The sequence below is a fragment of the Triturus cristatus genome, chromosome 7, assembly GCF_964204655.1.
Source record: "Triturus cristatus chromosome 7, aTriCri1.1, whole genome shotgun sequence".
NCBI classification, from domain to species: domain Eukaryota; kingdom Metazoa; phylum Chordata; class Amphibia; order Caudata; family Salamandridae; genus Triturus; species Triturus cristatus.
Genome location: NC_140590.1, coordinates 1847637946 through 1847653617, shown reverse-complemented (window position 1 = coordinate 1847653617; position 15672 = coordinate 1847637946). Strand labels below are relative to the sequence as shown.

The 15672-nt window shown below is 42.4% G+C and overlaps 1 protein-coding gene across 1 annotated transcript in view; it reads right to left on the bottom strand.

Annotated features, from left to right (window-relative positions):
- Nucleotides 1-15672, bottom strand: part of SIRAL2 (SIR2 antiphage like 2) — an 822333-nt gene that overhangs the window by 548321 nt on the left and 258340 nt on the right. The window contains exon 3 of the mRNA XM_085615425.1: nt 10202-10454. Within this exon, the coding sequence (XP_085471551.1) occupies nt 10202-10454 (253 nt within the window). The remainder of the gene's footprint in view (nt 1-10201; nt 10455-15672) is intronic.

Sequence of the window (15672 nt, the reverse complement as noted above, 5' to 3'; positions counted from 1 at the left end):
TTTCAAAGAACTCTGGGGAGCTGGGGGTTGAAGTCTGTTGTCCCTGAGACTTCAGCAGGAGGCAAGCTCTGTTCCAAGCCCTTGGAGATCTTTAGAAGTTGAAATAAGCACACAAAGTCTCTTTTCCTTCCTTTGGCAGTCAGGCAAACCACTGCAGGCCAATCCCCCAAGCAGCACTTCAGCTCTCCTCAGTTTCTTCAGGTTCCTCCCTCAGTAAAGGTTTCTTCCTGTTCCAAAAGCGATCTAATTTCTTGGGATCAGGGTCCCAATATTTATACCCCAAAATCCTTTGTCCTCTGAGGACAGAGGGGCCTTTGCCCAGTCCAAACCAGTTCTGGAGCACTCTGTTTACATGACTCCTTCTTTCCTTTCACAGTGCAGAGCAGAAACATCAGACGCCCCACAGGGGGTGGAGCCAGCATTGTGGAGGGAAAGCACAGCCCTGGAGCACTTTGTTGACATGATTCCTTCTCTCCTTTCACAGTACAAGGCAGAGACATCAGACGCACCACAGGGGGTGGAGCCAGCACTGCGGGGGGCAGGCACTGTCCTATTCAGGGCCCAGGTGCAACTCCTCCCTCCCATTTAGACACAGATCTCTCTATTAACCACTGGGCGGACTCACCCTGTCTCCTGGAATCCCCCAGCCCTGTCACTCAAACTCCAGACAAGGAATACACAACCTAGCAGAGGCAGGCTGGAAAGGTTAGACAAGAAAATACCTACTTTCTAAAAGTGGTATTTTCAAACACAGAATGTTAAAACCACCTTCACTAAAATATGTATTTTATCACTCTGAGTTCAGGCATACTAAACTCGAATTTCTACCATGTTCTCTGAATCAGTTAAGATTATAAACATGTAATAATCTAACAGCCCATTCTGGCCTATGGAGAACATGTAGCCTTGCAATAGTGAAAATTCGAAAATGGCTGTAATTCACTATTAGAACATGCCACACACACCAGGGCATGTCCTACCTTATACTTACAATGCACCCTGCCCTTGGGCCTACCATAGGGGTGTCTGATATGAAGAAAAGGGAAGGTTTAGGGACTGGCAAGTGGGTGCATTTGACCAGTCAGCATGACAGTACCAGACTGCACACAGGCTCTGCAATGGCAGGCCTTAGACACATTTTACAAGGCTGCTTCTGTGGGTGGCACAACCAGTGCTGCAAGCCCACCAGCAGCATTTGGATTTACAAGCCCTGGGCACACTCAGTGCACTATACTAGGGTCTGACAAGTAAACCAAATCAGTCAATCATGGAATCACTAATCAATACATTCATTTATAGTAGGGAGCACTTGCACTGTGGCACTGGATAGCAGTGGCACAGTGCCCAAAGCATCTAACACCAGCAAAAACACTTGAGGCAACAGCAAAAAATGGAAGGGAGACCCACGCCAATGGTGCCAGGTCTAACAGTGTCTCCTTATTGCCTCTGTGAGTATAACAAATGCTTTACACTACCATCTGATAAGCCTAACTGCTCGCCCACACTACCACATAAAGAGAGTTACTATTACCTTCTTTTACCTCTACCTCACTTTTGGGGATCTCTTGCACTCTCTACATAGTGTACTTCATTTTAGTTCACTGTACGGAGCGATGTTTTGCTAGAAATTGTTTAAATGACTGTGAACTTTTAAGGTTGGCTTCTGAGCGACCATTGGTTTTAGACCCAATCACGGACTGATTTCCAATGCTGTCAGATGAGGAGACTTGAGTGAGTCTGTGACTTATGCTTAAATATTAGTACATAGCAGCTAAAAAGATAACGCTTCACAATACATTCACAATTCATAACCTTACAGAAAGTGGCCTTCTGATCTCGCATTAAAAAAACATAAACAGAGAGCATTTTAAAAGACTCTTGGACATCCCACAGAATTGGCCAATATTTGGTGGTACTCTTCTTGCAACGAAATTAGAAGGTGGCATGTAGTGATTTGTGCACAGTTACTGTGCTAAAAGTGCATTTATTTCAACAGGTGACTATTGAGGATCAGGCAGCCTAAGAGCCCCCATTCAGCCCCAGGTCTATAAGTACCTATCAGATATGGTAGAATCAGGGAACAGCTCACCACATTCTGCAGGGAGGAGGCTCATTTTTCACGTCAAGAGAAGGTTTGCACTCTGTGTACCAGGTTCACCTGGAAGCTGAAAGGAGGATCACTCTGGCAACACAAGTCATCCTGGCTGCTGCGCAGCAAAAGTTAAGGTCGAGGGTGATTGATGACACAAGACACATTTAACACCCTTGTGCAGGGGAAGATAGAGAGTATATGTGAGCTTTAAAGCTATCCCCAAGAACTTGACTTTCCAGCCACTATTAGAAATACAGTTCCAAACAATCTCATAATTTAACAGAGGCCGCAGCATAAAATACTGTGGATTTATTCAGCACCCAAAGCTTCTATGTGACACCCAGGGCTTCTAAGTGACACATATCAACCTCTGGCAATAAAAGAGGAGCACCCCCCCACCACCACCCCCCACCTAGATTCATGTCTGTGACCAGGGGGTCAAACACATATCCGTACAGTGGGTGCATAAGTCCACTAAGTCATCAGCCCCTGCGGAACATGGACCACTTGGGGAAACGTAAGTTAGTGAACATTTCATATATGAGAGAAATATTAACGTAGCTGTTAAATGGTCCACTTCATAGGAGTGACTTGCAGCCAGCCTTGGTTATAGCACAAAGCATGCTTAGATGTGAAGATCTCTCCTAATGGCTAATATTTGAGGAAAAAGCAGGTATTTAGACAAGCATTTGTAATTCAATTGGTTTCGCCTTTGGTACATAATATGTATTTAGCTATGCAGCACATTAGCCTGGCTGCTGAAACATCTAATGTTCTTTAACATGGAGGGAAAGTAATCACCAAACTGCGTGACACGGTGGGTATGGGAACACATGGAGAGAAATATTGCCTTTCAGAGGGGAATGGTATAGTCCAAAACGCTGTTTTTAATATAAAATCAGGGCCTTCAGTGGTCATATCACTGAAAATTCAAGATTTAAAAAAAATATTATTGTCTACGGGTGCTCGTGGAAGACAATTTCTATGGACTGGATTCTAGAGAATGCTAAAGTGATTCTGGTATTTTACTGACCTCTGCTAATCATTTTCTATCAAGGCAATTAAATAGAGGCAGTTGAACAAGCGGAAAGAAATTCTGGTATTTTACTGACCTCTGCTGGTTGTTTTCTATTAAGACAGTTAAATAGAGGCAGTTGAACAGAAACAAAAGTCCCTAAGCGGCAGCAAACAAGTCCTAGGGCTGATCTCCAGAGCCCACAAAGTACATACACATATAATTATATACTAAAGTATATACAAGAGGTCTTGAATGCTCGACATAAAAAATTGTGTTATTGCTTGTGGGGGGAGGGGGGTGGAGGGTGAAAATACACTCAGGCAACAACCACAATCATTGTTAGGGCGAACCACAAAAGTCACTCAATGACCTGTGCTTAACTCTCTGATAGCTTGTCACAAAAGCAGTCAGGCTTAACTCAGGGGCACTGTGTAAAGTATTTACGCAGCACACAAACAGTAATTAAGTGAAAGCACAAAACAAGAAAAACTCCTAACAATTTCGATAAATTAAGTACATTTTAATAAATAAACTGATTCCAGAATGACAAAACTCCAATCAATATTACCAGCGATATTCAATTTTAAAGTTTTTATTGAAAATAGCGCCTAAAAGCACAAAGCACATTCGGCGGTCATCTGATTGCACTAGACTGGTGGAAAGTCAAAAGTTCAGGCTGACCACTTTAGTCTCTCTGAAAAGTTACCTTCTCAAGTCTGGTGGCAAGAGTTCCGTTTGTGTTACAGGAGGCCATGAGGATGAGGCTTTCGGTGCAAAGAGCAGGTCGAGCTTTACAGGCGGTCCTTGCTGTAGCACGAAGATCTGGTTATCGCTAGAGCTTTGCATTGGCGGTCATCGCGGGTTGTGACTGCTGTAGCATGAAGTGCATGTCTCATGTAATGTAATGTAATGTGTCTTGTAAAGCGCACTGCTGCCCTGAGGCGTCCTGGCGCTGTAGACCGCTGGGGAACCCGTCCTGGCTATCCCTGTGAGATGGTCCCTCCTGGGCATCTCCAAGGTGAAACCAGGCATCCCCAGCGAATGTGGGGGGCCATTGTGGAGATAAGGCAAGCTAATGCCCAGAGTTGCCAAGTGTGATCCCTGGTTAGAGTAGGCACCGAGGCGAGAATTATCGAGTCCGCTGGCCCTGGTCCACGACCCTATCACGTCGGGAATTGAACCCTGGTCCCAGGCCGTCCTCTGCTTCCGGGTCTGCTGCCTCTAACCAGTGAGCCACACCACTCCACTGACTCATGTTGCAGGTTGTCGTGGAAGTCCACTGTCGGCAAATAGCTGGTCTCACTGGAGCATCGCGTTGGCTCTCACCGCAGGTGGCAGACCTTTGGTGCAAACTGGTCGTTTGTGGTCACGAAGAGCACAAATTTCAGGATTTTCACTTTTTAGGTCTCGCCTATGAAGCACGCATGCGCTGCATAGGAGAAAGACCTTTAGCCATCGATGCGCCTTTTCAGCCAAAAATTTGCACGCATTGCATTGCTTTTAATGGCAACGCGTGCACGTCTGGTGATTCCCTTGCGGGAGCGAGCTTTGACACCATATGTTTGTAATTAACTTGCAAACATATGGTGCCCCTGCTCGTTCCCGGAAGGGAAACAGGCGCAGGCCCCCTCCTGTCTTCCCTCCCCCTGCTGCCTCATTCTTTAGCTGGAGTCACGCACACATGTTTGTTTTTTTCTTTAATGGCGCGCCTGTGCTTGTTTTTTTTTTTAACACAATAGATCGTCGCCATAGAGAAGAAGGCTCGACCTAAAAGTAGGAGACGTCCGGAGAAAGACTTCAGTTCAAATATTATATATACCCTTGATGCTTAAATCCCACTTTAGTGTTCTCTTTTTGAGATAAACTATTTTTTCGCTTCACTTTTGAGTTTCTCCAACCATTTCATGCGACAGTAAATGAAACAACATTGTTCATGTAGCCCATCCATGTCATTGTGTGGGCTGGTATAGCTCTGCATCATGTGAAATTTATTCTTACTTCCCGTTTCCGGTAGTGCAGGAGGATATCGCATGGGCAAGTTTTTGCTGAGTGTGTAAGTTGCCTATTTTTCACTTGGAGGTGCCTGTTGGTTGGTGTAACAGTAACGTGTTTTCCCAAAACGGTTAGATAACTTTTCGTTTTGCAGCTGGTTGCATTGCTCTATCTCTAGCTTAAACTATTTTAAGATTCTGGGGGCAAAGCATGCTTGTCGCCCAGTCTATTAGTGGCAATGTGGCCTCTCTTACTGCATATTGGGCTTTCGCATGCAGTACGTCTAAACTGTACAAGGGTCATTGAAGACGCTGCACTCTGTAATCCGTTTTGAAAAACTACCGGAAATGCGTTTTGGGTTTCTCCCTCGCTGGCAGTTTGAATATGCAGTGATGCACAGCTTTTCTGAAGCGAATAACTTCCATTGAGCGGAGGCCCGCTGTAATTTATTTTTTATTTGTCCGGTAATTTTGCGCCCATTGGCAGGGGCACTGTTGTGTATACTACACGTTGCAAAGGCCCGATGTTGGAATATGTTGGCGCGTTTTATATTCACAGACTTACCCTGTTAACATTTACGTCTTGAAAACTAGTAGTTTTAGTAACCTATGCACAAATCAACAGAATGCCCCATGTGATTTTTATGTTATATTCTATTCGTCTGCATACATACATAGCTTCCTTCACCTTTACATTACCACCTTATCTTGAATAGTAAGGATATTTGAATCTTGTCTCGTTGGCATCTATAACCTCTCTAGTTTTCTTAGTAAATGTTTCCCCTAGTCCCTTTTTTGCATGGATTCTAAGGGCTTTCTGTTTTCGGAGGACTGAGAAGTCTCTACATATAAAGCATGTATGATTTTGTACTTGTTTTTTACTTAATTGACCTCTGACTAAGAACCTAAAACTAGGATGAACTACATTGAAGAGCTATTGCCCAACTTAAATATGTATTTAAAAACCGAATAGAAGTCATACACTCAGCAGTGCTCTGTATTCTGCCTAAATAGACCACTGTAATGGTATACATCAAAATATCACATAACACTTGCTTGTCTGGACCATTGCCTTTAAGTAATGCATTTAGAAGTCAGTCTTCTTGGTCGGCAGTACCCGGGAAATATCAACAGACCAAAACGCATTTCTAAGGCATTGTGTGGTAGAGTTAGCTAGAAACATCACGCATCAAATCACACACCTTTCCTCTTCTTCCAATAACAACTCACACATAGAGAAGAGAAGAAACACTCACAACTGCTGCTGTGGATTTACTAAGCAGAAGACATCAATGAGGATGCACTCCTTCCCTTTTGTTGGTAAATGTTGAGTTGATTTGTTCGAATCGACAATGCGTGCGATCAGTGACTGTGAAACGCCTCCAGTCACAGTGAATACTACAGTAGACATAAACAGGATTTACTGACATCTGTCATTGAGATTCTGGACAAAGGATACATAGACCAGTTAATGTTACTAGATATTTCAGAGGCAGTTGTTGCCACACAACATTTGATTTTACCATCTAGGAATTTAAAGGGGGTTGATTCTGGCTCTCAAATGTTTTGTCATTCAGAGGGAGAGGTGTGGCACAGCGTGCAGAGCGGATTACTCCAGAGCCCGGGGCTTCAGTGTTCACACCCCAGTGGCAGCTCTGCTCAGCACCGTGTGACTCTTGGCAATAGCTCACTTAATCTCCCCGACGGCTCCCTGAGACCCTTAGTTTGCACTTAACAAATACCAGATTTTATTTATTTTTGAGTAAGAATGAAACAGTGGTCTATTTAAGGGATGGAATTGCTTACATTGTACCAGACTTCTGTCGAGGCCTCCAGGAATCTTGCTTGTCACCACTTTTAACACTTATGCGAAAACCATACATCCAATAGGAATGTCCCTAGGAGTCTTTAACTAGTGAGGCAGTGTTCAGGTCTTCTGACTACCTCTTCCATCTTTACTGAGCTCAATCCCAGTAAAATTCCAAATGGGTCTGTTTCCATTTTTTTTTTTTTTTTTTTATTGGTGCATTTTTACATTCAATATATCAAAATCAAGTTTCAATCTCAAAATGTTTTAATATGCCGCTAAAGTCAGCTGGTCTCAAGGTAATTCAGTTATGTCACTGGCAATGAAAACCTGATGTACCTACAAAAAAGGTAAAATGCATATAAACAAAATATCCCTACAAAATATTTATTGTTCCAAGCTGAGAATCTACTGTAGCTTTGTTTTTGCTTCCTATGTCATAATTGCTGAAATGTACTCGCACAATTAGATGAACAATCCTTAAATACCTTAACTCCGCACATCACCATAGCAATCTACCACTGTTCCATTCTTTGTTTTTATTACTGTTTATTTGCAGACTGTCACCTGCAGTTCTCCTATTTTATGGTTTTATTAATGTTGTTAAATGTAAAATAAATGTATTTTTTGATGTCTTAATTGAATCATATTTCAGGAGTAATAATTGTAAGGTGCTTATGTTTCTAGGGATATTTGTCTATTCTGACCTCAATCAGATGTACTAGTAATAATTTACAAAAAAATACATGGTGTTAATGGGTTTTTATTTTCAAGCATTTTTAGTAATTGCCTTAAGCAAGCCAGCAATGAATGAAGGCTTACATGTTAAGAGAGAGTAAATCTACTTAACATAAACTCATCAAAGCCGAATTGTATAGCAGAGGGCTAATATTTTCCCTACAATTGGGAGCAGCCAGACAAAGGCCTTCGTTTTATTACAACCCCTCTTAATTCTAATGTTTGTGTGAAAGAAAGAACATAGCACAGAATATGCCTGAATTAAATCGATTTCCAGGATATGGAGGGCCTCTTGAATTTTGCCAAGTATTTTCAAATGGTATCAAAAAGGAATGCAATTATTTCCATGAAATTGTATATGGATGTATTTTTGCCTCTGCAGGCCCAGGATTCTAATATTTGTTCTTTATAATCTATCTGGGGGTTTGTGATGCTGTTTTATTTGCTTAGGCAAATTCCTGAAAGTTAAATTGTAATTAAGTGCAGACAAGTGAAAGACTGTGAAGGAGAGACGGCCTTGAAACCATCACACAGCTCTGATATTAAAATGAGTAAACATGCCCACTGATTAGAGGCAAAAACTCAATGGAGGGAATTCAAAACTGATTGTCATGTCTCATCCAGTAGGGTAGACCTTCATCAGTGAATCAGGCTCGCATGCTCATTCCCATGGAGTTTCAGTTCTGCCAGTAAGGCAGATATAGAAATAAGCATTGGCATAGCCAATAGGTCTCGCCTTTGGAACATTATAAGTATTTAGTTATGCAGTACAATATTCTTGGTACAACAACATCAACTGTTGCATGGCTAAACACTTATAAGGTCCCAAAGGCGAGACCTATTGGCTATGCCAATGCTTGTTCTTTAAGAAGGTGTTCTCACTGATGTCAGCCAAGTTTCCAGGACCTTGGGGCACCTCTTGGGAATCAGGACATACTCCACAACAGGCCAGCAGCAGGGCTCAGACAGGTCCAGGGAGGTCCAGTTGCAGCTAGCCAGCTGCACAAACACAGGGAGGCCCCTAAAGCTTGTTGTGTTCTTGTAACTCAGACAGGAGGTTAGCCAACCGACCCTTGGAGTCACTCTGGGTAACCTGGGAGCAAGGCAAGGAGGTTCTGTCTTCCTTCTTCAGACAGCAGGACAGTCCTTCAAGCAGTAGGGCAGTCCTTGGGCAGCAGGGCAGTCCTTCGTCTGAATCTTTCACAGGTCCAGGAGTGTTCTGATAAGTGGCTCTGGAGGTCCAATATTTATATCTAGTGCCAGTGTTTGTGTGGGGGGTACCCTGACCTACTGCCAACATTGGTTCCAGAAAGTTCTTTCCCTTTCCCTGATCAAGACTCTAAACTGTATGGGTTGACAAAAGCACAGCATATCAGGTTCCTTTTTGAGTGCTGTAGACAAAGTCCTTCGAGGGGTAAGTAGGAGTGGGTTCAGCCCCCCCCCCCCTATTCTTCCTGCCAGGATGGCCCATCCAGTCCACACCTAAGTCCCCTTTGTGACACTGTCTGTAAGTAATACACAAACCCCAACAACAGAGCCATTCACAGTCATGTGAACCAAGACACTGGCCGAAGCCACAGTTGATTGGGGCAAGAATATGCCAACTTTCTAAAAGCTTCAGAATTCCAACGCAAAAGAGGATTTTAAAATACAATCAATTTTAGTGTAAACAGCATAGCATATCTTCAGCTGCTCCCAAACTAAGGCTAGCACTTACTTAATGTAATAAGATAATCCTGTGTGAGTTATGTGGAGTTATAGGCCTTACAACAATGAAAAATGTCTTTAGGAGTTTTTCACTGTCAGGACATGGGAAAATTAGGCACCTATGTACTACTTTTCAAATACCATGCACTCTGCCATATGAGCCTTTAGGGCCTACCGTATGGTTGACTTCTAAGTATTAAAAAGGAATGTTTAGGTCTGGCAAAAGGTTTATTTTCCCAGGTCAAAATGCCTGTTTAAAACTGCTCTACAGGCTGCGTAGCAGGCCTGAGACATGTTTTAAAAGGCTCCTTTAGCAGGTGGCAAAATGAGGGCTAGTGCCCCCTAGTAGCATTCAATTTACAGGCCCTGGGTACGTGCAGTAGCATATACTAGGAGGTTTCAAGAAAATGAAATGTACCAATCAGGTGTAGGCCAAATTTCCCATGTTTGAAGGAGAGAGCAAAGGCACTGGTCAGCAGTAGTAAAGTGCACAGGATCCTAAAGCCAACAAAAACAAATGTAGCAAACATGAGGCATGTAGGTAAATGTTTTGGAGAATACCACACCAAGGATGTCAGGTCTAGCTGGAAGTCACCCTTTTGGCATGGCAATAGTTAAGAAATGTGCAAGCCAGTATAGGCAGCTGCCTTAGGGTGCCATCATAAATGGCCAGGAGATGGCACAATACTGAAACAAATGGCTTTAAATGACCTTGCCATCTGGAAAAAGGAAGCACTCAAACTGCAGGAAATCATTTTGCCTGCCGACCTTTGCAATCTTTGCACCAGAGCTGCTACTAGGAATTTTTAGGGGGTACGTTATCTCTTCACGCAAACACAAAGACTCACCGGTGACATTTCTCGGATGAGGTCATGCGCAACAACGAACAAGTCCCTCTCTCTCTTCACTTTAGTGCGGAATGTCAAGATGGTTGAAGGGTGCAGAACTTGCAGCTCTTCGGCAGCTTCGAGGACAGCCAATAGAAAGCACCGGAATGAATTTAGTGCCTCAATATCAGGAGCTGCTGCTGAGCTTACACCAGTGCCAACAACCAAAACGATGTCTTGTGGATTTTTAATTGTAAGGCTTCTTAAAATATTCCTGCAATTAAAGTATTCCTGCATTAAATACAGTTTTGTTAGAATACAAATATTTATTAAAAAAAACAAACAAAAAAACACAATTTCAAATGTATCATTGATATGAGGTGCTAAAAGAGAATACATATTTCTATTACCCATAGCAACCCAGAAGGCTCTGCTTGAGCCGATACGTGTTGGGTCAGTTTCCCAATTATGTAACACATTGACCATTTCACCAAGAGCAAATCCTGGATCGTCACCAAACCTCCACGGCGCACAAGCACAGGTATGGACCACTTTAAGGGACGTAGTGAAACTGCTGTGCTTTATTTAAATTCCATGATTAAAGCAGCCAGTCAGTCCTGGCCAGTGCCTCAGCATGACGCATTTCGACCAATATATATATATTTGTGTACATATATATATTTCTATCAAAAGTCGAGACTCAGGACTCCCAGCTGCCAGGGCTCATGTGCAGACATACCAATAATCTGCATATAAATTACACACAGTCTTACTTCCTCTGTTCCGAGGGACAGAAAACATGAGCCACTCCAACCTGTTGCAGTTTCAATAGTTTATTCTTTGTAGCAGAGTTTCTCTGCTACACAGAATAAACTATTGAAGCAGCAACTGCTTGGAGTGGCTCATGTGTTCTGTCCCTAGGAACAGAGGAAGAAAGACCGAGTAATTTGTATGCAGATTTTTGGTATGTCCGCACATGAGCATATATATGTGTATGCATATCTATGTGTATATGTATGTATGTATGTATATATATATCTGCATTTTAAAACTCAGTTCGCCGGTTGACGAATCTTCGTGAAATTTACAAAACCTTTGGCCAGTTCCGGTCCGCTCCTATCCTGAAAGTCTCAGGGTGATTCGTCAAGCGGGGGCTGAGAAAAAAGGGGGGTCCCAAAACGTGTTTTCCCAATGCAATTTTACATAGGAACCTTTAGTCACAGCTACAGCCCGAACTGCCGAACGGAATTACACCAAATTTGGCAAAAAGGTAGCCCTTGGTTCAGAGTCGTGCCTTTTGGTTAAATGGTGTAAATCCGTTCAGTAGTTCCTGAGAAAGTCAAAAGTAAAATCACATATATATCCATGGGCGCTGTGGATTTTCGCACCCTGAGCGCACCCTGATCACGAGCTGCATGTTAATTGGCTGTCAACTTGCTGTCAACACTCCAAACCAGGAAGTGTTCGCAGCCATTTTGTGCCTCGGTAGAACTGAGGCAAAAGAAATCCTTGAAAAAAGTGTGCAAAACGCAAAAAGAGGGCAGGGTAGAAACACCCTGACCCCCTAAGCCTGCTTAGGGGGTCCCACAAGGACCCCCTGGGCCCCCCCAAATTTTTTTTTTTTTTTAAAACGGGAAGATGCGCGCAGGGTGCACGGATCCTGCCGATTTAAAAAAGAAAAAAGAAGCACGGGCTCCCGTGTTTAGTTGGTAATTAGCCCGCGGGTGGGCCAAGTCCCAGGGGCAATATTATTATGTGAATGGGGGGCCCCTCTGGGCCCCCCAGCCCCGGGGACCACCACCCCCCCGGGGCTTAAATATTCATGGGTGGGGGGGCTCAAAGGCCCCTTCAAGCCCCGGGGACCGCCACCCTTGGGACTTCTTTAGAATATATGCGGGGTGCGCGAGCGTCGTGTAAAGTAATACGTATGTGTCGCGTATGTGCCTGGAGTCGCGTACCAGTCGCATAGCGATCACACACAAAAATACACACCCATCGCACATCCTGCGCAGATCCTACACAGAAATCCTAAAATGGCGGTTAGGTTCCGCGCAGTGATCGAGAAAGGTACACTTTGGGTGTGCGACTCCCCCAAAAAATGGGGAAAAAAAATAACAATAAAGAAAATGATATAAATATATTAAAAAAATATATATAAAACAAAAAAAACATTAAAGTTTCAATATTTTAAAAAAAAATCCATTTATATTAAAAACATATAATGTCATTTAAAAAATAAAATATGTAAAAATAGGTTTCAGACATGTTATATTTAGGAATTAGCATTTAAAAAACCTTTGAAATTCACTGAAAAAACCATAGGTTTCAGACATGTTATAGTTAGGAATTAGCATTTAAAAAACCATAGAAATTCCTGAAAAAACATAGGTTTCAGGGGTGTTATAGTTAGCTGGACATTTCACTTGTACAAAACCATTGAAATTGAAATTCCTTCGTTATAGTTAGTTCTACTAACTATAACTCGCGCGCCCGCAATCCACTGCTGATGATGATGTCACATATTACATCATTCATGACATGGTCAGTGACATCACTGATGACATCACTGATGACATCTCAAATGACATCACTGATGACATCATCCAGTGACTGTGTGTTTCTATAAAGTTGTAAAGTGATGTAATTTGATGTCATCAGCAGTGCATTGCGGGCGCGTGAGTTATATTTAGTAGAACTAACTATAACAAAGGAATTTCAATGGTTTTGTACGAGTGAAATGTCCAGCTAACTATAACACCCCTGAACCCTATGGTTTTTTCAGTGAATTTCTAAGGTTTTTTAAATGCTAGTTCCTAACTATAACATGTCTGAAACCTATGGTTTTTTCAGTGAATATATATATATATATATACACACACACACACACACATTGGAATTTAATAAAATATCTACGTTTCCATAGTACAGTTTGCTTCATAAATTTGCTTGTCCTGTAAAAAAAATCCACTTGTCCCTTTGGGGCTATGAGGTGCGGGCAAATTATGGCACCCATCTCATTATATAAGAGTTCTGATAATAGCCTCATTGCAGTGCACCTTGTGACTTGTATTTTTGTATTCTGGTCACGTGAGGCAAATGATGTAAAAGCGCACAGGTGCGCAATGAGCAGTTCGATGATCTTTTTCCCGCCTGTGAGCAAGGCCGGATGAGGCCGAAACATAAGGCATTTTGGGAGAAATCTGTGTGCGAGGACGTTTCGAATAAATGCCTCTTCTGCCAGCAATGGGCCTCTGATGGTGCTGTTTGTTGTGAATATGGATGGGCTGCTCCGTGCCCATTGAACAGAGGCCGCCCTGAAGGGTTGGTGGCCTCAGTAACGAGAGACTTTGGTGTGAAATACAGATTGAGGGGCATGACCCACTCACGCTCCTGACTTACTTAGGAAATGCCATTTGGTAAAAAGGACAGCGTGTTGGAAGGGATTCGGAATGGCAGACTACCATTCTCGATCGTGTTGGCTGAATTGCATGAATTTGTAACATCATTTGAACTTTGGCAATGCGCAAGTAACACCTACTCACCTGACATACAAGACATTTTTTCATCAAAAGTGGCACCGCTGATCAGGTACTTACGTTTTCAACTATGAATAGACTTGGACTTCCAATAAGCATATTCATTTAAACATTGCGGTGCACCTTGGGACTTGTATTTTTGTATTCTAGGCACCCTGAGGCAAATGATGTAAAAGCGCACAGGTGCGCAATGAGCAGTTCGATGATCTTTTTCCCGCCTGTGAGCAAGGCCGGATGAGGCCGAAACGTAAGGCATTTTGGGAGAAATCAGTGTGCGAGTACATTTCGAATAAATGCCTCTTCTGCCAGCAATGGGCCTCTGATGATGCTTTTTGTTGTGAATATGGAAGGGCTGATCCGTGCCCATTGAACAGAGGCCGCCCTGAAGGGTTGGTGGCCCCGGTAACGAGAGACTTTGGTGTGAAATATATGTATATATATATATATATATGCAGAGCAAATCCTGGATCGTCACCAAACCTCCACGGCGCACAAGCACTGGTACGGACCACTTTAAGGGACATAGTGAAACTGCTGTGCTTTATTTAAATTCCATGATTACAGCAACTAGTCAGTCCTGGCCAGTGCCTCAGCATGACGCGTTTCAACCGATATATATATATATTTGTGTACATATATATATTTGTATCAAAAGTCAAGACTCAGGACTCCCAGCTGCCAGGGCTCAGGTGCAGACATACCAATAATCTGCATAGAAATTACACAGTCTTACTCCTTCTGTTCCGAGGGACAGAAAACATGAGCCACTCCAACCTGTTGCAGTTTCAATTGTTTATTCTTAGTAGCAGAGTTTCTCTGCTACACAGAATAAACTACTGAAGCAGCAACTGCTCGGAGTGGCTCATGTTTTCTGTCCCTAGGAACAGAGGAAGAAAGACCGAGTAATTTGTATGCAGATTTTTGGTATGTCCGCACATGAGCATATATATGTGCATGCATATCTTTGTGTATATGTATGTTTGTATGTGTGTGTATATATATATATATGCATTTTAAAACTCAGTTTGTCTTCCTCTATATATATATATTCACTGAAAAAACCTTAGGTTTCAGACACGTTATAGTTAGGAATTAGCATTTAAAAAACCTTAGAAAATCACTGAAGAAACCATAGGTTTCAGGGGCGTTATAGTTAGCTGGACTTTTCACTCGTACAAAACCATTGAAATTCCCTCGTTATAGTTAGTTCAGCTAACTATAACTCGCGCGCCCGCAATGCACTGCTGATGACGTCACACATTACATCACTCATGACATGGTCAGTGACATCACTCATGACATCACTGATGACATCTCAAATGACATCACTGATGACATCACTGATGACATCATCCAGTGAATGTGTGTTTTTCTGAAAATTACATATGTTTTGTGTATATACATCTCAAGGTCGATGGAAGAATAAATGGGTATATAAGTGTCTAAATGGATGATTTGTTTTTGAAAAATTGATTGTATAACTGATTGATTAAGTGTCTCTTAGTGAATACATGGCATAGTGAGTAATGTTTAAATATGTAAATATCTGTATCAGTCTCTCACTTTGTGTATAAGTGGCTGCATGGGTTGGTGAGTAGCTACATGAGTGTCTATATAGGTTATTGATTGGTGTTTTGAGTATCAGTATGAGTGTCTGAGTGTCTGTATGGTTTGGTGGGAGGTATTACGTAGTGCATAGGTGCATGAATGAGTGACTCACTGTTTGTATGTGTTGAAAACAGCATGTGTGCAGGACTTTATGGGTGGATGAGTGTGTGCATGGGTGTGTTAGTGAGTGAATGACTGTCTCAATAGTGTCTTTATGGGTAACTACATATGTTTTAAACTAGCATATGTGACTATTGGTGTATATAAGTGAGTATATGTGAGAGTGAGAGATTGGAAGAGTTCCTGTATGAATAAGTATGTGTTTCTATAAGTGATTGTTTAAAAGAC